We start from the raw sequence: 25,501 nt of genomic DNA, 5'->3' as shown, positions 1-25,501 counted from the left end.
TTTTTTTTGCCATTCACACGTGACACTGACAGTCTGAACGAGGCCTAAATGTCACTATACTTCCAAATCAGATAAATAAACAACCAACAAATCTTTTCTGAATTGGAAACTGATTAACATCAAGTATTTAGATCAGTACTGGTTTACGTTTTTGCGTAATGTGTCTATAAGTCACTATGCATAACAGATTTTGTTTAAGGACCGCAATTATTGAAAATAAAAGTACATAAAAAAACAAAATACCAAAGTCAAAAGCAAAAATTCAAATAAAGAAACAAAATATTTTACAAAAAAGAAAATGTTATGACAGTCAAACTTGAAATGTAGGCAGACAGATTCTCAAATGTACATAAATATGATTTAATATATACACAACTCGTGTGCATTGCAATATCCTGTGGTTCGTTCAATCATATTAAAAGATTTAAAAATATTGGTTAAGAGCACTGAAATTATTTATATAGATCAGTGGTTTATTGACATTGTATCAATGGAGAAAAGTGTAGTGTGTTATCTCCAGAAAACTAAACTATGTGCAGACTTTTGATCAAATAGACAAAGAATAGACTGCACAAAAAGTATAAAGTGAATCAAGGTAAATTGTGCTACTTGTGTGAAAATGTGGCTCAGCGTACCAAAATTCATTTCCCCCACTAGACAACAATTTTTACAGTTGTACTACATTTACAGTTGTAATCTGTAATGTAAATAAGACATAGGTGGTATAAAAACAAAATGATTGAATCGTATTGTTTGATACAGCTGATAGTTAAATACTGTCTTTTGACATCTTCAATTTGGAACACAAGTGTACGGTATACTTTAAAATTAAATACAATTTGACTAACAATGCTATGTTAAGCATCACATCAAGAAATTTGTGCATCGTTACACCCCTACAACATATGCACGTGACATATCATATTTTCATATTTTAAGAAAAACATACTACACCATTAAGTTAGGACTACCTCTATCTCTATCTTCCCGTCTGCCTTCTCATGCAAATAACTGCAAAAATCACAGATATCGCACATACCAATAGCAGGACAGCGACAACAACTCCTATGTGACGTCTGGATGGTTCATGTTCTAAAAAGAGGAAGCATTTAGAATCAGATCAAAATGTTAAGATTTTATCTGATACTTTCTATTTCTGAAAAAGCTCATTACCTAATTCAATGATCAGTGTGTTGTCCAGACTGAGGTGTGTGGCAGAGCAGCTGTATTTGTGTTTGTCTGCACTGATCTCCAGACTCTTCCTCATCTGGTACGTCCCGTCACCATTGGGCAGCAGATCTCCTCCAGTGATCTCATGATCAGATACAGGCTGTCCATCTCTGAACAGGGTCAGGTTGATGTGACGAGGGTAAAATCCTGTTGCCAAACAACTCACACGAAACCCTCCAGAATCTGAGTTTGCTTTTTGGGTGAGTGTGATATTGGGCGGTTCTGTAGGGGGAGGAGGAAAAAAATAAACAAGAGGTGATTCAGAGAACGTTTTACATGTATAAATACATGGGTTTATTTTTAATCCTGAAGATTTACTCTAAACAGTTACATTTGTTTTCATAAAACAAATTTAGGGAATTTAGATGTGCCCTTGAGTACGTACTTTTTCTGTTAATTTGATCTCTTCTCTTTTTGAGGTAATTCTTTAGAGTTCTTATACAAAGTGGGTAAAAGGTCTTTGCAAATTCCTGCTTAAATTCTTCCAGGTCAGGTTTGATCAGTTCTTGTTTAATATTGACAGTCACAGTATAAGTAAACGTGTTGTTAATGTAACACACTTCATCTGTGGTGGAGCCTCTGGTAGCATCTGTAACAATCATCTTTCCCGGCTTGTCGAAGTCCAGCAGCTCACACACAACCTGTGTCTGATAAACATCAAGACCTGTGAGGGAAATGAGGGAGAATGGTTATGGGAGATTGTCATGGATTGGCCTCCTTCATCTTACACTCTTTGTTTAGCAAACCATTTTGAAGAGAAATATAATTTAAAAAACTCTATAAACTCTTAAATTGTCTGTAAATAACCACATGCTATTTCACAACCTAAACTAACATTGCCTTGTAAAAAAGTTATAAAAATCAAATTATCTGATCGTCACGGTTTCCCCTAAGTGTGTTGACTCTTACTTTGTAGTATTTCCCGTTTTAGTTCCTGTTCCCCATACGTTTCGGGTGCTAGTTTGGTAGTCCCCTTGCAGTTCCTTGATCATTGGTACCATAGACATAATAAATACATAGACGCCCTATTGGCCGCTTTGGAACGTTGCTGCGATACGTCAACGGGTCCGCCATTTTGCGGAGGGCAAGACTGCGCTGTAATCAAATGTAAGTAAACGGGGGAGCTGCGTTTTTTCTGGATAAAAACAAACTGTTTTTACATTTATCAACCGATTTCAGTGGTTTGTATGTGGTGTACAAAAAGTTCCATCTCTAGTTACTTAAAATCTCGATAGTTAGACTTGTAAAATATATTTTTTTTAATAAAGAATGGTCAAAGCTCAGGCTTGTCGGTCCGTGTATCTTTTGGTCATTTGATTTCCTGTTTGGAATGGAATAACGAGAAATGAAATCCAGCTCGTTTATTCGTTTTTTTTGTTTAGTTTAAAAAACGAAAAATTAGATTTTGGCTCGATTTTTCATTTTTCGTTTGTGGTTTACAAATCGGTTTATGGGTTCGATATTTCATTTGCACACGTGGGCGGCGCTGAAACGCCCCTTTCATCTGATTGGTCAAACCGCTCCGCCTTCAGTACAAGCTTTTCTTTCTGTCGGGCACAATAAGAGAATTAATAAATGCACTTTAATAAAACAATGTCTGAAACCACCACTCACTGTTAACTACGCACAATATTTGAAGCAGAAATGTTGCTGGTCACGTAACTCGTGCTGCTGCGACTTGCAAGCGACCCCAGTAATGTGAGCCACAGTAGACCTAGGCCTATATGACAGATTACTTTAGCATGATGTATTTCCCATTGATAAATACAGTGCAAATAGTTCCGTCTCTTTGGATAAAAGGGAATAGGAAAAAAAATAATCAATAACTGAACTGTACCATGATAAAATATGTCCGTAACATTAGATGTCCGTAGATGACCTACCCATAACGGTTACATTAGAGTTAGGGGATAACACAGTTTGTACAGTATAAAAATCATGATGTCTAAAGTTCCCATAAAACATGAAAACCCAATGGGAATATATCCTTGTTGTTGTGTAAAACATCCGTTCATAATCTGTGATTACACAATAGCACCGGGAGGCGTCTGGAATAACTGTGCAATGATCAATCCGCATTTTTACGTAAACCAGCTAATTTTACAGTAGGCTATGTCCTTCTCGTATAACACACAAATGGGCTTCCTTTGTGAAATATAGCAGACCGCCTTTTTTTAAACTGTTATTTAAGATATATTTGTGCATAAATGTTTGCATTCAAGTTTTTCATATAGTCAGTCCGACAGATAGATAGATAGATAGATAGATAGATAGATAGATAGATAGATAGATAGATAGATAGATAGATAGATAGATAGATAGATAGATAGATAGATAGATAGATAGATAGATAGATAGAACCTTTGTAAGATATTGTAAGATATGCGCTCGTCTTCACAAAAACTACATGCAGGGTTTTTAAACATCTCGTGTGGAGAAAATATAGTTTATTCTGGGCAGTATGGCAAGCCATGGCAAAAAGCAGGCTAACTTGTAGGCTATAGCCTTGAAAGGAAAACACATTTGCCGAGTTAAAACAGAGTTTTTGTTGTTGAATCATATTTTTTCTAGTACATCTTAAAATATAGAGCTCATGACAAATAAAAGTTCCAGATGGACTAATATTAAATGCAAAAACTAACAATATCTTAAAAGAAACTATAGAGTGGCAAACTTTGAAGTAGGGTTCAAGTTTTAATTAGTTTTACAGCTTGAAATGTAAAGCTTGTTCTCATACACAGATATGGCCTATTTATGAATGAAATTCATGCTTTTATTTGTCATTTAAACTGATGTAAACAGGAAAAGAGTAGAAAGACGTATTATCCTGTCGCCCCCTCTAGTGGACAGCATTAAGTATTACGCCCATTGCTCAGATAACGCAAGTCAATGGATTTTTTTGGGAAAGTAAGTCTGACCAGTTAGAAAAAGATATAAGCGAGTCAGACCAGTCTGAAGGTCTGAGCTGAGTTTGGTGAAGCATTAAAGTTCTAGGCGGAGTCAATTTCTCATAATAATAATAATAACGTTTAAATATATGCTTTCTCAAGCCAACATAATAAACAGAACTCAGAGAAACATCGACCAATTCAGTATGTAATAAAATTGTATTAGTTTTATAATAAAACTAATAACATTTTAAAGGTATGCCGTGCTCTTCAACTGTCATGATTTTAATTAATCCCAAACCCTGCTAATTTTGAAAGTAGCCTAGCCTACGTTCTGTACGTTCACTGATTCTAGCTTCTCTCTTTTCTGTCTCTTTCTTTTCATGTGAACCGAGTAGGCTATAGCCTATGCTTACATTTATAAATATAAACTTTATTTCTATTCAATTTTCAAAATTATTTAGGCATATACTGTGCATGTCACACACACACACCTTTTGATGTAAGTAAAATACGAGAGTGGTAAATGTTATGAACATATTATCATGTTACAGTTCAGCCTATTATTGATTTTTATTTCCACTTCCCTTTTATCCAAAGAGACGGAACTATTTGCACTGTATTTATCAATGGGAAATGCTAAAATAATCTGTCATAGGTCTACTGTGGCTCACATTACTGGGGTCGCAGAGCCCCCATTACCAGCAACATTTCTGCTTCAAATATTGTGCGTAGTTAACAGTGAGTGGTGGTTTCAGACATTGTTTTATTAAAGTGCATTTATTAATACTCTTATTCTGCCCGACAGAAAGAAAAGCTTGTACTGAAGGCGGAGCGGTTTGACCAATCAGATGAAAGGGGCGTTTCAGCGCCGCCCACGTGTGCAAATGAAATATCGAACCCATAAACCGATTTGTAAACCACAAACGAAAAATGAAAAATCGAGCCAAAATCTAATTTTTCGTTTTTTAAACTAAACAAAAAAACGAATAAACGAGCTGGATTTCATTTCTCGTTATTCCATTCCAAACAGGAAATCAAATGACCAAAAGATACACGGACCCTTGTCATGTATCTGGCTTTTTATTCTTGGATAAGAATGGTGAAGAAGAATGAATAATTTAAGTTTTCTTATTGTGGAAAAAGCATTTTCCGTGATTGACCAGATTTTAGCAATAACAAAGATAACTGATGGATCCTTTATAATAATACGTTATGGTACAACTACAGTGCAATGCAAATAGTAAATATAACATAAAGTGAGAAGGAATAGTAAATAGTTTAGTCAATAAAAAAAAAATAGTATACAGCAAATAAAATAGTAATGATTAGTATAATTATATCATATCATAAGTACAATAATACAATCATAAAAATATTGATAATAGCATAGTTTATTAATAATACTATAATAATAATAATAACAATAGAATAAGAAATATCAATTACAGAATATACACAATAAAAAATAAGTTAAATAGTGACTTTAATATTTAACTCTTTTTGTTAAATTTCAGTTTTATTGATCAGTAATAGCCATTATAACAGAAGTAGCTTCAGTCAAACATACAGCAGGATACAATGTTAAAATAGCCTAAATATAAAGTTATGAAACTTCACTTTGCCCTCAGCCAAAACGATTTACCAGGGAACCATTTATAGATTAATGAGACCAAAGATCGCCCGTTAGATATACACAAGACAAATTATATCTCATGTTTAACCACTAGACTACAGACATCCGAGTCAGCGGCAAAACTTCAGAAGCACTGGCCGAGGTACGGCTGTTCCAGGCGGGGTAGACGAGCGCTGAGCGCATCTTACAACTCCGAAAACGTCAGATCAAATTTTTAAATAGGCGCTATCTTTATAAACAAACCACATATTTGAGCTTTAAACAACTACATTGTCGACTGAAAAACTATTTAAACTACATTTCGTGACACAATAACAGTAGTATTTTTAAATGTATCCTCTGAACGTTACTATTACTAATTAAATCATGACCAAATACAACCAAAAACAAACGTTCAGTCTTGCTTGTGAAAGGTAATTCCTCGAAAGCTGTTTTCAATTGTGTGGCGATGTGTACAGCCCCAAACAGCGCACAAAACATGCATTTTTCTCAATTCCCGGTATGAGTATGGGAAAGTTGCCATCCCCAACATGGCGGCGCCGTTGACGTACGCTCCAGCATATGGCAAGCCGTTTTAACTTTTATTCATTTCCAGGATATGAATACTTGATATCAACAATTCAATTTTCACTAGTTAAAATTATAATTATTGATATCAGGAATAATATTTCTACTAGTAACAATGGCAATTTTTGATATCAGGAATTACATTTTCACTAGTAACAATGGTAATTCTTGACATCAACATTTACATTTTCACTAGTTAAAATGATAATTCTTGAAATCAACAATTGAATTGCAACTAGTAAAAACTATCATTTATGATATCTGTAATTGTATTTTCACTAGTGAAATGTCACCATAGGCTTATGGCAAGCCGTTTTAGCTTTAATTGTACCCAGCCTTACTCGTCGTAATTACATTTTTACTAGTAATAATTCAATTAGAGAGCTCTACAATTCAATTATTACTAGTAACAATTACAATTAGAGAGCTCTCTAATTCAATTATTACTAGTAACAATTACAATTAGAGAGCTCTCTAATTCAATTATTACTAGTAACAATTACAATTAGAGAGCTCTATAATTGAATTGTTACTAGTAAGAATTACAATTAGAGAGCTCTCTAATTCAATTCTTACTAGTAACAATTATTATTAGAGAGCTCTCTAATTCAATTATTACTAGTAAGAATTACAATTACAGAGCTCTCTAATTCAATTCTTACTAGTAACAATTGCAATTAGAGAGCTCTACAAATGAATTTTTACTAGTCATATGTCTCCATTGACTTCCATTCATTTTTAATTAGAGAGCTCTATAATTGAATTGTTACTAGTAAGAATTACAATTAGAGAGCTCTCTAATTCAATTATTACTAGTAAGAATTACAATTAGAGAGCTCTCTAATCCAATTCTTATAGTAACAATTACAATTAGAGAGCTCTCTAATTCAATTCTTACTAGTAACAATTACAATTAGAGAGCTCTCTAATTCAATTCTAACTAGTAAGAATGCAATTGCAGAGCTCTCTAATTCAATTATTACTAGTAAGAATTACAATTAGCGAGCTCTCTAATCCAATTATTACTAGTAACAATTACAATTAGAGAGCTCTCTAATTCAATTCTTACTAGTAAGAATGCAATTACAGAGCTCTCTAATTGAATTTTTACTAGTAAAAAAAACAAATTAAAGATATGTATAATTGCAGAGCTCTGTAATTGAATTAAAGAGCTCTGCAATTGCATTCTTACTAGTAACAACTGAATTAGAGAGCTCTCTAATTGGAATTCTTACTAGTAATAATTGGATTAGAGAGCTCTCTAATTGGAATTCTTACTAGTAATAATTGGATTAGAGAGCTCTTTAATTGCATTCTTACTAGTAACAATTGAAATAGAGAGCTCTCTAATTGAATTAAAGAGCTCTGCAATTGAGTTGTTACTAGTAAGAATTGAATTAGAGAGCTCTATAATTGAATTGTTACTAGTAAGAATGCAATTAGAGAGCTCTATAATTAAATTACAGAGCTCTTTAATTGTAATTGTTACTAGTAACAATTCAATTAGAGAGCTCTACAATCAAATTGTTACTAGTAAGAATTGAATTAGAGAGCTCTCTAATTGTAATTGTTACTAGTCATAATTGGATTAGAGAGCTCTCTAATGGAATTGTTACTAGTAACAATTGAATTAGAGAGCTCTCTAATGGTAATTCTTACTAGTAACAATTCAATTGTAGAGCTCTCTAATTGTAATTCTTACTAGTAACAATTCAATTAAAGAGCTCTGTAATTAAAAATGAATGGAAGTCAATGGAGACATATGACTAGTAAGAATTCATTTGTAGAGCTCTCTAATTGGAATTGTTACTAGTAAGAATTGAATTAGAGAGCTCTGCAATTGTAATTGTTACTAGTAATAACTGAATTAGAGAGCTCTCTAATTGTATTTTCACTAGTAAGAATTGAATTAGAGAGCTCTCTAATTGTAATTGCTACTAGTAAGAATTGAATTGTAGAGCTCTCTAATTGAATTAAAGAGCTCTGCAATTGCATTCTTACTAGTAAGAACTGAATTAGAGAGCTCTCTAAATCAGTTTTTACTAGTAATAATTGCATTAAAGAGCTCTCCTAATGTAATTCTTACTAGTAAAAACTGATTTAGAGAGCTCTCTAATTTAATTCTTACTAGTAAGAATGCAATTGCAGAGCTCTTTAATTGAATTAAAGAGCTCTGCAATTACATTCTTACTAGTAAGAATCGAATTAGAGAGCTCTCTAATCGCAATTGTTACTAGTAAGAATTGAATTAGAGAGCTCTCTAATTGTAATTGCTACTAGTACGAATTGAATTGTAAAGTTCTCTAATTAAATTTTTACTAGTAAAAATGAAATTACAACAAGTAAGGCTGGGTACAATTTAAGCTAAAACGGCTTGCCATACTGGCTGCCATTCAAAATCAATTCTTGATATCAAGAATTGATTTCTACTAGTTGAAATTCCAATTTCACATATCAGAAATACAATTCTTACTAGTAAAAACCACTGATCTATATAATGACTGGATAGCTCATGACGTTCTAAACTGCCACCAGGCAGTGAAGCCACCGGAAGTGTTCGAGCGGCCATCTTACGATTCCCTACCAGCAGAGGGCTCCAACGGCCGTTATACAGAGATAGGTAGCTCCGACGGCACTTTTAAGATGACCCGCTGCGCATCACCAAGTGTAAAACGAAGATCACCAAAGGATCTTGAAAAACTGCTCACAGGTTTTACTTTAAGCCCATATATAGTAATTTATATGCACAATTGTCGCTAATTCCGTGTTGTTTAAAAAAAAAAGTAAAGCCTACTATGCATTCTTTCACAGACGTATTCAAGTTTAAACCCAATAAACGTATTATTCAATGCATTACTTCTTATAAATTTAATTAAATGCATATATGTAATATTTTCATGTCAATCCGTGTTCAGTTTGACCACGAACCATGCGCTGTCACTTTAATTCAGCGCCTGCAGCACAAACGATCTCTGCACGCACCGCACAGGACGGGCATCCGCGTGCAGTGAAAGCTCCAACCTGTTGACGTGGGTATGGTAAAAAATATGCACTGCAAACGGGAGTAGGCCTATGTGTAAACCCCTTATTTACAGTGCACACATCTACGGCGCATTATGGCTCCGACAATGTTTTATTCCTACATTCACACGGTGTCAACTGACACCGGGAGCATTTCCACGTGATTTGCCGATTTGTGGGCGCGATCAGCTCCGGTAGCCGTGTCGCAGCTGTAAACGCGCCGCAGACGTGTGCAGTGTAAATAAGGGGTAAATAAGAGGTGAAACAGGTGTACATTAACCCATACAATTTGTATTATGCATTTCCTGGACATGTTCTTGCTAACTAATCAAATACTTGAGCAGACTACTGATCTATCTGTAAAACACAATCAGAAAGAGCTAAATTTTAAGTTCACAATTCACATATACTTCATTTTTAGTAAGCAGGAATAATTTCCGACTTTAAACAAATACCCATTTAAATGCTTAGGATGTTTGCGTTGTAAGACTGTTCAGGGAGACTTTAGATTTAAAGACGGTGTCACAGTCTCGTTATGCAATGTTTTCTCAGTCAAATCATACAATTTCCTATTGATTCAATAGAACGCGTGAGCTCACTAGGGAATCACAATATGGCGGCGCGGTGGCTTCACTGTTTATGACGTCATGAGCTATCCAGTCATTCTATATAGATCAGTGGTAAAAACCTTTATTTTTGATATCAAGAATTAAATAGTCACTAGTTGAAATGTCTATTCTTGATATCAACAATTGAATTGCTACTAGTAACAATGTTCATTTTTGATATCAATAATTCAATTTTCACTAGTGACAATGTTAATTTCTGATATCATGAATGTGATTGTTAGTAAGAAAGCCATTTTAGATATCTGAAATAATATTGATATCAGAAATACATTTTCAGATATCAAAAATGAAAATTTTTACTAGTAGCAATTCAGTTGTTGATATCAAGAATAGACATTTAGACTAGTGATAATTTAATTATTGATATCAGGAATTCGCATTTTTACTAGTAACAATGTAATTATTGATATCAAAAATTAAATTTCTACTAGTAGGAAATCAATTCTTGATATCAACAATTAATTTTGAATGGCAGTCTATGGTGACATTTCACTAGTGAAAATACAATTATTGATATCAAGAATTACATTTTTGATATCAATAATTCAATTGTTGATATCAAGAATTGAATTGTTGATATCAACAATTGAATTGTTGATATCAAAAATGTAATTGATATCAAAAATGTAATTGTTGATATCAAAAAATGTAATTGTTGATATCAAAAATGTAATTGTTGATATCAAGTATTCATATCCTGGAAATGAATAAAAGTTAAAACGGCTTGCCATACCAGCAGGCCAATAGGGCGTCTATGTATTTATTATGTCTATGATTGGTACCCCTTGATTGTCTCCGCATCTTGTTATCTCGTCTTGTTATCTTGCCATTATCCTTGTTACCTTTTCTGAATAGACCTGTGTTTGTCGATCGTTGTTAGGGATGGCCCGATACCGATACTGGCATCGGGCCGATACTGTCCTCATATACTCGTACTCATAAAAATTCGCCGATACCACGCACCGATACCACGTACATTTTGCAAAACGAAACTGGCCGCCGCGAGTGCTTTGTCGAGGTGAACTGAGGCATAGGAAAGTATAATGTCGGCGGTTTGGGCTCATTTCAAGATAAGGGATGATGACAATAGCAAGGCAGACTGTAAGTTATGTTAAGCTAAGGTGTCGAGAGGAGGGAAAGAAAGTAGGCTATATCGTTTAACACCAGCAATCTAATTAAACATCTGAAGACGCATCATAGATTTGATGCCCGAGCGCGCGCGGTAATGCACTCACTCTGTGTGTGCGGGAGAATAAAACGATTCGCGGGACTCCCGCAAACTAGAAATATCTATGAATAAAACATAAAAACTAATAGATTTTTATTCATCTCTTGCAGAAAAGCAACAAGAACAACTACAACAAAATATTAACGATTTACAGGCCAGTTTCTATTCATAACATGGTTACAGCGTTGAGCGATGTAGCCAATCACAGACATATGTGTTGATTTCTGGAACGCAATGGTGAATCAGAAGCATTTAAGATAGACTCCCCTCACCGCTCAAAACGGACTTTTTTGTTCAGTGCTGAATTCTGTATGCTGGCAAATCCTCTAATTATAACAAACAAATTGTGGATATTATGAAAGATGCATTGTGCAGTCAGCTTCATTGATAATAACAGAGATGTGTGAGATCGCGATGAACTGTCAGCTTTTAGGATTTATTAAGGGAGCGCACTTTGCGCGCATTCAGTCATGCCAAACCATGCACGCAGTAGCCTGCTTGCTTTTATGTTAAATTAACAGTGGTTTGTGTGTTAATTTATTATTTTACTAATTTTTATTTATTTTTAGACTTGTTAAAACAAGCAGAGAAGAAAATAAAAACAGTCTTCAGCTGTGTTCTAAAATAGTCGTCTTCTTTTCTGGGAGCCTACTTTTGCGGTAGAAATATCGGTATCGGTACTCGGTATTGGCAAGTACACAAATCTAAATACTCGTACTCGTATCGGTTTGAAAAAAAAAATGGTAGGCCTATCGGGCCATCCCTAATCGTTGTCTTAATAGGGAAGCTCACACTACACAACTTTTGGCTGGTTTTCGCTGTCCTAAACAGATTTTCAAGGTCTGCTGCTAAATCGGTGCTGGTTGAAGTCGCCGATGCTTGTTAAGTTTGAGCAGGTCGGCGAGTCTTAAGCATTCACAGATGCTGCAAAATCTTCAAACCTGTTTGATATTATCGCCATGTGATCTTGTAGCAGGGTTGCCAGGCCAGCTTAACATAATAGCCTAATGGCCAATCAAAAATAACCCAAAAGTAGCCCAAATGACCATATCCCAAATATCAAAACATGCCATTCACATACCTTATCACTTACCCATTCATACTTTACAGTCACTCTAAATGCAAAATGAAACCCATCGTAGCGATCATAAACACAGCTCAAAGGCTTATCACACATACATTTTATTTTTCAGACAATATTTTAAAAATATTAGAAGCATATTAATATTTTTTATAAAGAAACGATAATAGAAGATTTTGCAGAAATTATAATTAAGTTATTCTTTTAATTGTGATACCACAAATGTTTTCTCCTAAAAAAAAAAAATTTTTGAAAATCAAACATTAAAAATATGCTCATCAAAAAGATAAGCAATTGAATATGTACAGTATGAATAGCATTTCGTGAATTTAAAAAAAATGGATTAATAGATGTCATTGAGCCAGATACTTACTGCCATTTTGGCTGTCTTGCCTAAACAGTTCTGATCTTCTCAAAAAGGAGTTATACTTGAAGTCACTTATAGCCTTTATATAAACTGAATCAATCACATCATCCTCGTTTGTTGTATTCCCTCTTGGAATATATGTCTTTGAATTATAGTATCCAACTGTGATGTCATCCAAAGTTGTTATGGAACTAAATTCAGGAAATTGTGTTTTTCCACGAATGTAAGTTGAAAACAACCACAAAGAATGAGAACCTGAAAAACAAATTGATTATTGGTGATTACCATGGATTATTGTTTATTATTGATTATTTGATTCTTGATTTGATTCTTGATTGATTGATATCTACCATAGTAGGCTATGAGACTGTATACAATAAAACTTTTAAGCTTTATTTTATTTATTTTTAATTCAAAACAGAAGACTTGGAATCTTGGCAATGACTTATACTTTCATTCAGAATGAAAATGATACGAGTAGGGGAGAGCGGGGCACAACCTGACACTTTTTGACTTTCCAAGTTTGTATAATTCCACTTGGGGTTCAGATTTTTCTTTATTTTTACACATTAATTTCACACATGTATAGTACAAATATGTGGTCTTGTTTCATTAATATAGACTAGTGTATCTTTTTTTTTTTTTTTTTTTTTTTTTTTATGAAGGTAGAATGATGCCATTAAGAATCGCATGTGCAGGGTAAGATTTGTGAAGGTGTAAATCGCCTTTCAGGCTTAAGAAAAAATATTCGTAAGTGTAATTCATGTATTGTGAAACTGCCGCTTTATGCTAATGCAATTTAATTTTCGCTTACAATCTTATGTTCACTTTCATAAATCTTACCCTGCGCATGCGATTTTTTTTATGCCAAAATTTTACATTCATAAAATAAAGAAAATAGTATACACTGTATTAATGAAACAAGCTAAGTAGTGAAGACAACATGCCCATAGGGTACACAACATGAGGGGCACATTGTAACAACCATGACAGCTTAAAATGTTGTCTGGTCTAATAAAAAATATATATACTAGACAAACAAAAATATTTTTTAAATAAAATACAATTATTAACTTTTTCAAATAAAATAATGCCATTTTTTAATCATTAAAATAAACAACATTTGGAGTTTGACAATGAACACACTGCAAATACAGCTATAAAACATAGTACAAAACAATGTAAAAGCAAAATAGCAAAATAAATAGATGAAGCAAAAGCAAAATAGATGAAGAAATGCATTCAGAAAAATACAAAGCTGAACACAACACACCCCATCCACACACAGCTCTCATGGAAGTGCCCATTACGTGCCCCACCACCTCAACTGGGATTTATATCTGCTAATGATCTTTCTTGTTTTAGAAAAACTGAGATGAAAAAATAACTTTAGTAAGGAATTTACGTGCTATTAAATATTTGTTCTGCCATATCTTTGTTATGCATATTTGCATAATGCATATAGTGTTGAAATGGCAACAAGTAAATGGGTCACACAACGTTTTGTCATGCTAGCATGGAAACCTTAACCACCACATGTGTTCCAACCAGGGATGTAGTGGAGGCTAAACGCACGTAAACGCCGTTTACGCACCTCCCAATATTCGGAAATAGCGTTTACCCACCTCCAAAGTGCGTTTATCCACCTCTAAATAGCTATAAATTAAGCTTATGTCGTTTTAGTTTCATATTGTTAATTATTAGTTTCATAGGTTGTTAAACCTAAGACGAACTCTTTCATATTGCGCTGCATTACTGTCAGTGTTGTTGACTATTACCATACTGACGATGGTTGCGCTGTTGACGCTCGCGCGGCCTCTCGAGGAGAAATCTACACAAATGAGCGCACACACACACTCAGTTAACAACATACTGCCTATAAAAAATCTAAATGTGGAGTTTTTATATTTTTAACATATGTTAAGCAACCTCAATTATTTTTCCTGAACACCATCGCGATTGAAAATGTGACATTGATTTCCTACAACAGTTCAATAAACAGTTAAAATTAAGTCACTTCCATTTTAGATGCAATATTGGCTGTTTTTGTTCTGTTTCAGCAGCGAAAATAGTTCCAAACAAAAATCACAGCAGAACCACGGCGCATCTCACAACTCAACCTGTTTTCATTACTGAATGATTCAGCATTTTGAACGAATGATTGAGTCAAAGATTCAATGAGCCATTCATAAACAACTGTCTCAATCTTGAATGAATCAGCTGTTTGAACAAATCGTTTGAATGAATGAATCAATGACTCACTCATTAAGAGGGTCGCCTGCCACCTACTGGCGGTTTCGTGTTATGTTTAAAAGTAGATCATTCTTTCCAAGTTTCTTATTTGTAAATTTAAATCAATTTCATAACATTATTTTATGTAATTGTAATTTTTCAGAGTACATGATTTAATTTGATCAGCCCTATAGTGTCTTATTATTCGAAATAATTGAATTTATTGATCAAATTTAGGAATTTAAAATGAAAGATGAAGCATACATTTAATAATATTGGGGGAGGGGATGCCCTTTAAAGGTGCAAATATTACAATATGCCGATTTAAATATCAAAGATAATTGAACACTGATGAGAATATTGTTTCAGAATAAATTAACACACACACACACACACACACACACACACACACACACAAAAAAAAATCCGGACGAGAAACTTTTTTACTCATACAAGTGAATGACAGATTTACTTGTCCGAAGGACAAGCGTATGAAAAGGCTTAATGTCGAGCCCTGCCAATGTCATCAGGATACACATACACCGGTAGGCAGTGGCCCACCTTACCGGGTGACCACGTCATGGTCCCAGAATTTATAGTTTACCCACCTCTTTTTTTACCACTACACCTCTGGTTCCAACAAACCCCGTTTAGGTTGTGCCCCGCTCTAACACTCTATTAAGGCCAGGGAGGACATGCAGGCCTATGCGATAACCTTCATTAATCTTGAACTTATTAAAAGATTAGGTTTTAAAATTCTAATATTATTTAAAAACATAAACAACTTACCATCTGAAGCAGAAGGAAGTGAAAGTGCAAGTAAAAAAAAGACACACGATTGTGTCCATTTGCACTGCATGCTTTTAGTCTTAAAATATTTTGCAACAACGTAGGCTACCTGCAAAGGTGCTAAATAAGGAAATGACTGTTTCTTCTTCAGTGTAGTGTAGTCAGTGTAGATGTAGACGCTGCTGAGCGTATTACTGCCCTCCACAGGTCAAGGTTTAAACTAAATTCTTACAGTCCTGTGTCATGCAAGAACTGAAGAACCGACTTGGAGATCAGTTTATGCTCGTCACTGTGTCCAAACAAAGATAAAACAGAAAAAGCCTTAACTCCAAGTCCTGCCAGTTTAACAAAGAATATATTTCTTTCTGCCCTGTACTTTCTGCATTCTAGGAAAACATGCCATAGGCTACTGTCTCAAGACTCCCACATGCACACAAGCCAGAAATATGCTTTCCTACAATGCCTTATAATTCAACCTTTTTAAACTTAACATTTGTAGGAGATGTTGGAGGTAAAAGTACAAGTAACATGATAATTCTAACCATTTGCCCTGCATTCTTTCAGTCTCTCGTGTTTTAGAAAATGATGTAGGCTACATTTTTAAACTACCGGTATATCTCTCAATAAGTAACAACTTATACGTTGTTTATCGGGTGTTGCCACCAAATACGAAAGAAATGCCTGCATGCATAATTCATTTTCCACATTCCATTCTATTTGAGCGTTAAACCACACATGCGCTGTGGTTACCTGTCCGCACAACAAGCATATATGAAGTCATTATTCATAAGCTACAAACTCAACCAAAGTTGAAAGGCGATGCTACTGTTTTACAGTATTGTAGAACTTTATAGTGTGGATCGTCTCTGCTCTAGAGGAGGATAACATGAGCATGAAATTCAATATGTATACAAAAGAAAGATTAGTTTACCACATATAGGGCCCTAAGGCTCTTGGTAGAAATTATTATAAGATTATTTTTCATTCCATACAGGGATGTGCGGTAGCCTATGATAATTGTTTTGTTGTTCTGAAATAAAGTTTCACTCACAGTATTTGTTTTATTACAGAGCAAAATTTTATTTAATAAACAGTTAAAATTAAAGGCACACTGTGGAACTTTTCAACCTTTATAATATATTACCAAAACCCATTGAGATGGTACATCGACTTACAATAGGTTGAATGACACGTCTGCCGTAGCCTGAAGGTGTCTGTATCGCTTTTACTAGCACTATGTAACTTCGGGTTTCGGGTAGGAACCCGAGCACAAAAAGAACTACAAAATTCAACCGCTTTACGGCATACGTCACTTCCCCCACCACCCACAACTTCCTCAGATTCTGACGTGAGTGCTCAACCCGCGTTTGATTGCCGTCTGTATGTTTTCGTCATGGCCGAACCAACAGCTACAAGGAAGAAGGCAAAGGTTTTGTCAGAGGACACTAAAAAAAAGAAAAAGCATAGTGACAAATGAAAAGCCAGGACGAGGATCACCATTGGTCTAGCGTTCGCTCGCTGGCGTGAGCTACAGGAGGAGGGGTGCCCGACCGATGCTGACGCTTGCCTGCACACAAATGCCGTTTCCAAGGTGACCCAGATAAATCATATAAGTAGTGTAGTATTTTCTGGTATTCCAGACCACAGCCGATGGTATTATGAGTGTAATAAAATGCCCAAAGCCCATTGTTCATTTCTACACACAAACACAGCCCGCCACAGTGCAGGGCTCGCACAATAGTCGACTCATGTCAAATGTACATTAAATGTAGTGAACGTTCCCACAAACACTACACACAACATGTCCCACGGTTTCTGTAAAACGAAACCAACATACATAAGTTACAGTCAGCTCAGGCCGACGGTGTTTTTAGTGCAGTAAATGTGCCCGGCCCGCCGTCCCGCGCCCACATTCACTCACAGACATGTTAGCACTAACCCCCACGGGGCTCGCCCCGCTCGCTCTCTCTCAGCAGACTGCTATAAGGGAATCGAGCGCGGCAAGGCTGCCCGCCTCAAACACTGCACACAATCTAAAGACACAGGAGGCTGACCCACTGTCTATGGGCTGACCGGTTGACTGTTTGTTGACTTTTGCGACAGTGCTGCGGAGCTTGTGGCCTCTAGGGACGCTAGACGTGAAAGTTACAGGTGGAGCGCCACTAGTGGCCAAAAGTTCCGCGGTGTGCCTTTAACTGGATAAACAGTTTTTTTGGTAACACTTTACAATACGGGTGCACTAATAAGCATTAATTCATAACTAATGCACAGATAATCATGAGTTAATGTATAACTCATGAAGAACTAAACCATTAATTAATTATTGCATCAGCAACTAATAAAGAGTATATGATTAATAGATTAAGTAATAAATGAATTGCTATTAATTAAACGGGTCATCATGTATTAATTCCTTAATAACATATTTTATTAACTAATAGTGTAAATGAATGTGTTAATTACCACAATTAGTCAACGCTATGCACTTCAACTTCCAGTTGTCTGCTTTAATTAATCATTAGTTAATGATTTGCAAAGATATCATTATGTTATGACTTTACTTGTTGAGGCACATGAGTCATGACTATTAACTAATTGTTACGCCTATATTGGCACATTGTAACAGATTTATGTGCACGGGACCACCACCACCTCAACTGGGATTTATATCTGGCTAATGTCTCCTGCTTGTTAGCGACGCATTAAAGTAACACTATGTAGTTTTTCAACCTTCATAATATATTTCCAAGACCCTTGTGATGGTACATCGACTTAAAATAAGTTAAATGACACGTCTGCCATAGCCTGGCGTGGTCTGTATCGCTTTTACTGGCACTATGTAACTTCGGGTTTCGGGTAGGAACCCGTGCACAAAAAGAACTACAAAATTCGACTGCTTTACGGCATACGTCACTTCCCCCACCACTTCCTCAAATTGTCTGTGGCCATTGCAGACATCCCAAGTCTCCCGGGAGTCTCCTGCGTCTCCCTGATGCCCGCAAATTAGTTCAGATCTGCCGGAATCTAGAGCGTGCATGCGAGACAGAACATACTGCGCGCATAACATACATAGCGCGAGCACGGCAGAGAGAGAGAGAGCAAGAGACCTTGCGAGTGTGCCTCACGAAAGCTAGTCAACCGCTAAACTGGCACGGCACATCCGGTAGCTAGTTCAATCGATAAAAGATTGTTTTTTAGTTAGCCAAAACTTTAGCAAAATGTCAAATAACGTTAACACCGTAAATGTTTTAAATTGGGAGCACGGAGAAAACTTCGTAAGACGATCAGTTGGTCTCACATTGTCTCATCCATCGTCATTGTTAACGTGGCCAGTTCTAACTAGAATACTTAATTCATTTAAGTTTTAAAGGGAATCTACAGAGCTTACATAGGTTTAATAATAAATGACTGACAGGTAAAATCTGGTCACATTGTAAAGGTTTATAAAAATAACTTAATAACAGGTCAAATCTGGTCACATTGTAAAGGTTTATAAAAATAACTTCATAACAGGTCAAATCTGATCACATTGTAAAGGTTTATAAAAATAACTTCATAACTGGGCACATTGTAAAGGTTTGTAAAAATAACTTCATAACAGGTAAAATCTGGTCACATTGTAAAGGTTTGTAAAACATAACTTCGTAACAGGTAAAATCTTGTCACATTGTAAAGGTTTGTAAAAATAACTTCATAACAGGTCAAATCTGCTCACATTGTAAAGGTTTATAAAAATTACTTCATAACAGGTCAAATCTGGTCACATTGTAAAGGTTTATAAAAATAACTTCATAACTGGGCACATTGTAAAGGTTTGTAAAAATAACTTCATAACAGGTAAAATCTGGTCACATTGTACAGGTTTACAAGAAGGACAAGTTTCACCTTCCTTTCATAGAGGAGATCAGTAATGGTGAAGCCTCTGTCTGCCATTACTTCATCGCCTGGACGAAGTTATTAAGTGCACGATATTGAAGAAAAATGCGATATGTGATAACTAATTAAACAATGCGATATTCGATATGCGACACGATTATGTTTAAAATGTATAAAATTAACTTAAATTAGATTTACAATTATATAACCTACATACATGTTTCACTTTTTTTTTTTTTGTGACAAGAAAACATCCCTACAACTTGTGAAAGTGAAGACCAGTGTTTTACTGTAGCATAAGAAGTGTTATTTTAACATCAGTGTAAACCACGGGGTTCAGGTTATCTTACATTAGGTCTATTTAACAACAGAAACTGAATAATCAAATGTAAAAATAAAACACTGCTTAGTTTTCACTGTATGAATTAAATTTATATATATATATATATATATATAGGCTATATATATATATACACTGATTCTTATTAAAGCTAAAAAAGTTATGCATATTGCGATATATTCATTTGTTATATTTTGATATATTGTGCAGCCCTACATGTTGTGTTTGGAAACACTTCTCCATGATGTCAAGCCAACGCGAAATCACCTTGCTTACAATGGAATGAGAAACACCAAACCTTACAGCAAGATCACCCTGCAATAAATTAAGACGCAGCTTCATCAGAGTCATTAGGAGCTGATCTCAAGTGTGTAGCTGAAAGCTGTTGGTGTATGAACTGGTAAGGTGCTCGGCAACTGAATGGAATGAATCTAATGTCGACCCGCTGACAAAGGTGGTCGTTTCTCAGCAGAGTTATGTACTATAGCACTGGCTCAACGCATTGTGTTCCCATTTCAGATGTAGGTGGCTTCAGGTTGAGTTGAGATATTGAAGCGTAGTTGTGGCCAGAGACAGATGGATCCTCCCATTGTGTTTCTGCATCACAGGTCTGGGGCATGTGGCTGTGATCCTCCTCACAGTTGTCCACTGCAACACTGACGCTCATTGATGATCTAAGGAAATATTATAACCATAAACATTTTTACATTAGTAACAGTTACTTAAAATAGATAATGAGAATTAATTTATGATGGCATTCATACTTAGAACAGTGTGAAAAAGAGAGATGCATTAAAAACGAGACAGTATACACACAATCTCCTAACTCGCCGTAGGTCAATATCAATATCTGAATGAAAGATGTAGCTAGCTGGCCTCCTTACAGGAATAATGTGAGCTATTATAAGACTGTAATATATATATTATATTGTAGTTTTATTATATAGTACCAATATATTGTACTTCTATCGTGAATATTCATTTATTCATTCTTTATTTCAGACCTTTAGGTCCATAACTCAAAGTAAACGAAATATAAGAAATATGACATATGGTGGCCAATGGTAATCATGCAAGAATCGTTGTATTTTGTTAACGGCTCGTTAATAATCTTAATGTATTCATAGATCGGACTTCACGAATCTAATGTTAGGCTAACATAAACAAGCACATAGATAGGTAACGTTAAGTTAGGTAACAACAGTTATGCAAGTTAGCTTACCTGAATCTGACAACCTGTTCAGCACCCGGCGATGATCTTTACCAGAACATCGTAGCCGAGCCTTTACTCGGGGTAAGGGTGTTCGTCAGTCGGCTTCCCGTCCATAAAATGGTACGAACACACATAAGAGCGCTTGGGTGGGCACTTCAAGCTTATCGCCTTCCGCCATGGCCTCAGGTGCTCCTCGTATTTAGGTGGTGTGGGTGTTAATCGTGAAGTACACCACAACATTCCGATCGCTTTACATTGTGTTTGTGACACCGTTTGTTAAATTTTTCTATCCTCTTAATTCAATTGTTAAAAAAATTACATATTTTGCCATTTTAACTATAGAATTACGTCTATAAGCTAGCCCAGGTCCTATCAGCCGGAAGTAAGATGACAAAATGAACGTAATGGCGTCACCCTTGTTGTCGTGGAAAATAAGGTGAATAGTAGATGAAAAACGGTATGTGAGAAAAGAAGTATGTCCGAAATAACAGTAGCCTACTCATAAAAGAGTAGGCAAAAAGTACCCTGGATGACCTAAAACTTCCACTGAGATTGTGAAGTGTGCATACAATGGACACTTTACTATCCCATGAGGCCACATTGAATGGTATGAATTTATGAATGGTAGTGAAGCGACATAACTGACGCTGGTAGGTCAACTGATAATGACAACATGGAGAATGTAATACGTCCAGATTACATTCATACTACACACTCATACTATATAGAAAGTTATTTTTTAGCGGTCATGAAGTAATCACTTCTTCAAAATAAGTACCTACTCAAGAGAGTAACTAAAAATGGAAGATTTACACCGTTCATTTACATGACAATGGCGTTTTGGTGGCCTGAAAGCAGGTTTTGAAAACGATACCCTTATCATCTCCATATACGGACATGACATTATCACAAGTGGTTATGATGAGAATTACACAAATCAACACAATATAACATTTTGTCATAAAAAACAGACAACAGACTCAAGGATGATATATGTTTACGAAGCATTTGTGTAGGAGCCATTTCAATGTTTATGTCCAGGGTTGGCCAATAGGTGGCACTAGGGTCATGGCATAGCTATTGTGGCTCAGCTACTTAGGAGGGTAGCTGTAATCAGTGACAGGTGTTGCCAGAGGGGAAAGGGCCAACTAGTTTTTGACCGCCACCGAGGCTGTGGTGAGATGATTGATACTGTGACAGTGTTGGTGAAGATGGAGTATTGTTCCGTTATGGAAGATGAAACCCTTGTGTAAATCCAATAAATGATATCTCTCACGACAGAGAAGAACACAGAACTTTAATGTTGTTGCGTTATTACTGAATCAAAGCGACCACGTCAAGCGCGTCAACTAGCCTACTTCAACCCTCTGCATAACCCTCAGCTGGCTTAAGCTTAGGCTTAGCGGTTACACAAAGTCAAAAACTAACCTTTAAGAAGCGGGAAGATCGTCGCGTGTGGAGTTAGATGTTCACCGTTAAAGACATGCGGAGTGGCCGCTGGACATCGGACATCTGAAAGCTGCTCATTGTGTATCTGCCCGGCCGTGTTACACACCGGAACCCGGCGAGAGGACAGGCTGAAGCGGAGTCAGCGGGGAGATGACTCGCTTAGCCCAGCATCGGTGAGAGGATGCGGCGGTGCTCAGCCAGCCCGGAAACATGCCAAGGTGTGCTCAACTGTTCGAGGACAACGAGAAACTTCTTTCATCATTCATCAGTGTGAGGACATCGTGAGACGGTTCTTATTCATCTACAAGGCGTCCAACGTAAGGTATGTTGTAGCGCTACAAAGTAATTGAATGGCCATTCATAAGTTGTGTGCACACTACTCATACTTACCCGGGTGTAAAAATCCAATGCATTGGTGAAGAAAGAACTGAACAAAGTAACTTTGTAGTGGAAAACAAATTACATTGACTTCTGATTATTATCGTTGTGACGTTTAAGTGCACTATGAGTTTACTTGAAAAAGACGTGTCAGCTGCTGAGGCGGTTGCGCAATCAGCTGAATTGAACAGTAAAGCAAATGGTTCGGGTGTGTTAAAAGATAAAGAAAAACGTGTTGTAACATTAACTGCAAAGGCATTTGAACAAAAGCTGGAAAGGCTGCAAAATGATAGGAAGGCTAAATTAAATAAGGCTTCTAAGCTAAGGGAACGTATCAAAGAGCTTATGCAAATAAGTGATAAAGAAGGTGTACAATGTACAATGGGTGCTCTTGTTGATTTGTGTGATGAGGCAAAATGTGTTCATGATTCCTTGCTGGGCATATTACCTGAGGGTGAAAAGGAAAAACATGATATTTGGTTTAAAGCAAAAATGATCTGCAATGATGAAATTCTGTCTGAGGTAAACCGCTGGTTATATGCTATTCAATTAAAAAAAGGTAACAAAGGTGATGAATGTGGGGATGAAAAGGGTTCTCAAAAAGGTACAGGGGATGAGCAGGATAATGATGATATCAGGCCAGAGGACAGTGTCTCAAATGTTCCTAGCAAGCAAGCAAGCAGGAGGAGTAATCGTAGTGGAAAATCTACTAGCTCTACAAGAATAAAGGAAAAGGCAGAAAGAGCTGCACTGCTTGCTCGGGCTGCATCTTTAAAGGAACTGCATGCATTGGAGGAACAGGAGCAACAACTAAAAAGGAGAAGAGAGCAACTTGAGCTGGAAGCTATGCTAGCTGCCTCCAATGCCAAATTGGAAGTGCTGGCCTCTGACATTGACACTACATCTAATGGAATGAGTTCTTATATGAGTAAAAGCAAAAGAACGGCAACTGTTAACGAGCTCAATCCTATGGCAAAGGAATACAGGCCTGTAAACCACCAAAAAGCACAGCAGGGCCAGGATTGGTCACTGCCAATTGGCAATCCACAACCTACAGCTATGCTAACTCAGCAGGCTAGTCAACAAAGCCAGGCCGGGCTAAACCAGAGGATTGGTTCTCAAACGGACGATCATCATATTTTACCACCACAAGCTTTGGGACCCTACTCGTTCAATGCTCAGTCAGTAGAGGAACAGCAACGGGGGAACATCTGTTCCATAATGGAAAGGCAAAACGAAATAACTACTGCATTGGTCCAACAGCAACGCTTTATGTTATTGCCTGCAAGAGAGATTCCCTTATTTGATGGGGATCCTCTTCAATATATTTCATTTAAGCGAGCATTTGAGCAGGTAGTGGAGGATAAGGTCAGTCAAGGTGATTGTTTATATTACCTGGAGCAATTCACGAGAGGACAGCCACGGGAACTGGTGCGAAGCTGCCAGCATATGACAGCTGATCTAGGTTATGTTAAAGCAAAGCAGCTGCTTAAACAACATTTTGGCAACGAGTATAAGGTTGCCTCTGCATATATGGAGAAGGTTTTTGCATGGCAGCCTATAAGGGCAGAAGATGTCAATGCGTTGCAGGCCTACTCACTTTTTCTGCGCTCATGCTGTAATGTCATGGAGAACATACAATATATGCAGGAGTTAGATATGACGAGCAACATGAGAACAGTCATGTCTAAGCTCCCGTTCAAGCTGAGGGAGCAATGGAGGTCAGTGGCACATAAAATAATGCATACATCTGACCGCAGAGCTCTGTTCAAAGATTTGGTGGCATTCATTGAGAAACATGTCCGTATTCTGTCAGACCCTTTGTTTGGCGATATTCGGGACTCAGCACCAGGAACAGGTGTTGCTAAGGTCGACAGGCTGAAGTCGCAGCCAGGCACAAGATTGAAAGGAAACAGCTTTGCCACCACCATTGCCCCTGTACATTCAGCTAGGAACTTTGGAGAGAGAAAGGCTGTCTTGCCAGAAAATGGTTCTACTATTAGATCAATCTGTGTGTGTTGTTCGCAAAGTCACTCTTTGGAGGAATGTCAACAGTTCAAGAGGAAGAAGCACCAGGATAAAATAATCTTTCTAAAGGAGAAGGAGCTTTGTTTTGGCTGTTTATGTGCTGGGCACATGAGTCGCAATTGTGGAAAGCGTGCGACCTGTGGGATTTGCAGTCAAACACATCCTAGTGTGCTTCATGTTGACAAGAGAGACAAAGCCAATGCATACACAGAGCGACCTAAGGAGCCTGTGAGACCTAACACCACAGCGTCTAAAGAAGCATGTGGTCGTGTAGGGGTCGGAAGTGATCGCTGCCTCCTTTCCATCTTGCCAGTCCAAGTCAAATCCATCAAAGGGGGCAGAGTAATACAAACATATGCATTTCTGGACCCTGGCAGTTCAGCCACTTTCTGTTCGGAACATCTCATGCAAAGGCTTGGGTTGTCTGGTAAACAAACCCATTTTCTGCTACAAACTATGGGACAGGAAAGGGTCGTGCCAGCAAATTTATTGTTTGACTTGGAGGTGTCTGGTGTGGAGAGCAATGTCTTCTATAAGCTACCAGAAGTC

At 36.6% G+C, this 25,501-nt stretch overlaps 1 protein-coding gene across 2 annotated transcripts in view; it reads right to left on the bottom strand.

Annotated features, from left to right (window-relative positions):
* Window positions 1–954: 954 nt before the first annotated feature.
* LOC130085181 (hereditary hemochromatosis protein homolog) overlaps window positions 955–25,501 on the bottom strand; it is a 41,157-nt gene continuing 16,610 nt past the window's right edge. The window contains exons 1-5 of one of the 2 annotated variants that reach the window (XM_056250788.1): window positions 15,669–15,779; window positions 12,654–12,902; window positions 1,616–1,894; window positions 1,174–1,452; window positions 955–1,092 (exon numbers count right to left, since the gene is read on the bottom strand). In XM_056250788.1, the coding sequence (XP_056106763.1) occupies window positions 980–1,092; window positions 1,174–1,452; window positions 1,616–1,894; window positions 12,654–12,902; window positions 15,669–15,738 (990 nt within the window). In that variant the 5' untranslated portion in view covers window positions 15,739–15,779 and the 3' untranslated portion in view covers window positions 955–979. Of the gene's footprint in view, window positions 1,093–1,173; window positions 1,453–1,615; window positions 1,895–12,653; window positions 12,903–15,668; window positions 15,780–25,501 lie in introns of those variants that run through there. The other variant, XM_056250789.1, reaches the window with a different exon arrangement.

The sequence above is a fragment of the Rhinichthys klamathensis genome, unplaced genomic scaffold (genome assembly GCF_029890125.1).
Source record: "Rhinichthys klamathensis goyatoka isolate OS25496 unplaced genomic scaffold, OSU_Roscu_1.1 h1tg000076l_1, whole genome shotgun sequence".
Lineage (NCBI taxonomy): Eukaryota > Metazoa > Chordata > Actinopteri > Cypriniformes > Leuciscidae > Rhinichthys > Rhinichthys klamathensis.
The sequence above is the reverse complement of the archived record's forward strand: the minus strand, read 5'-3'. Positions and strand labels throughout refer to the sequence as shown.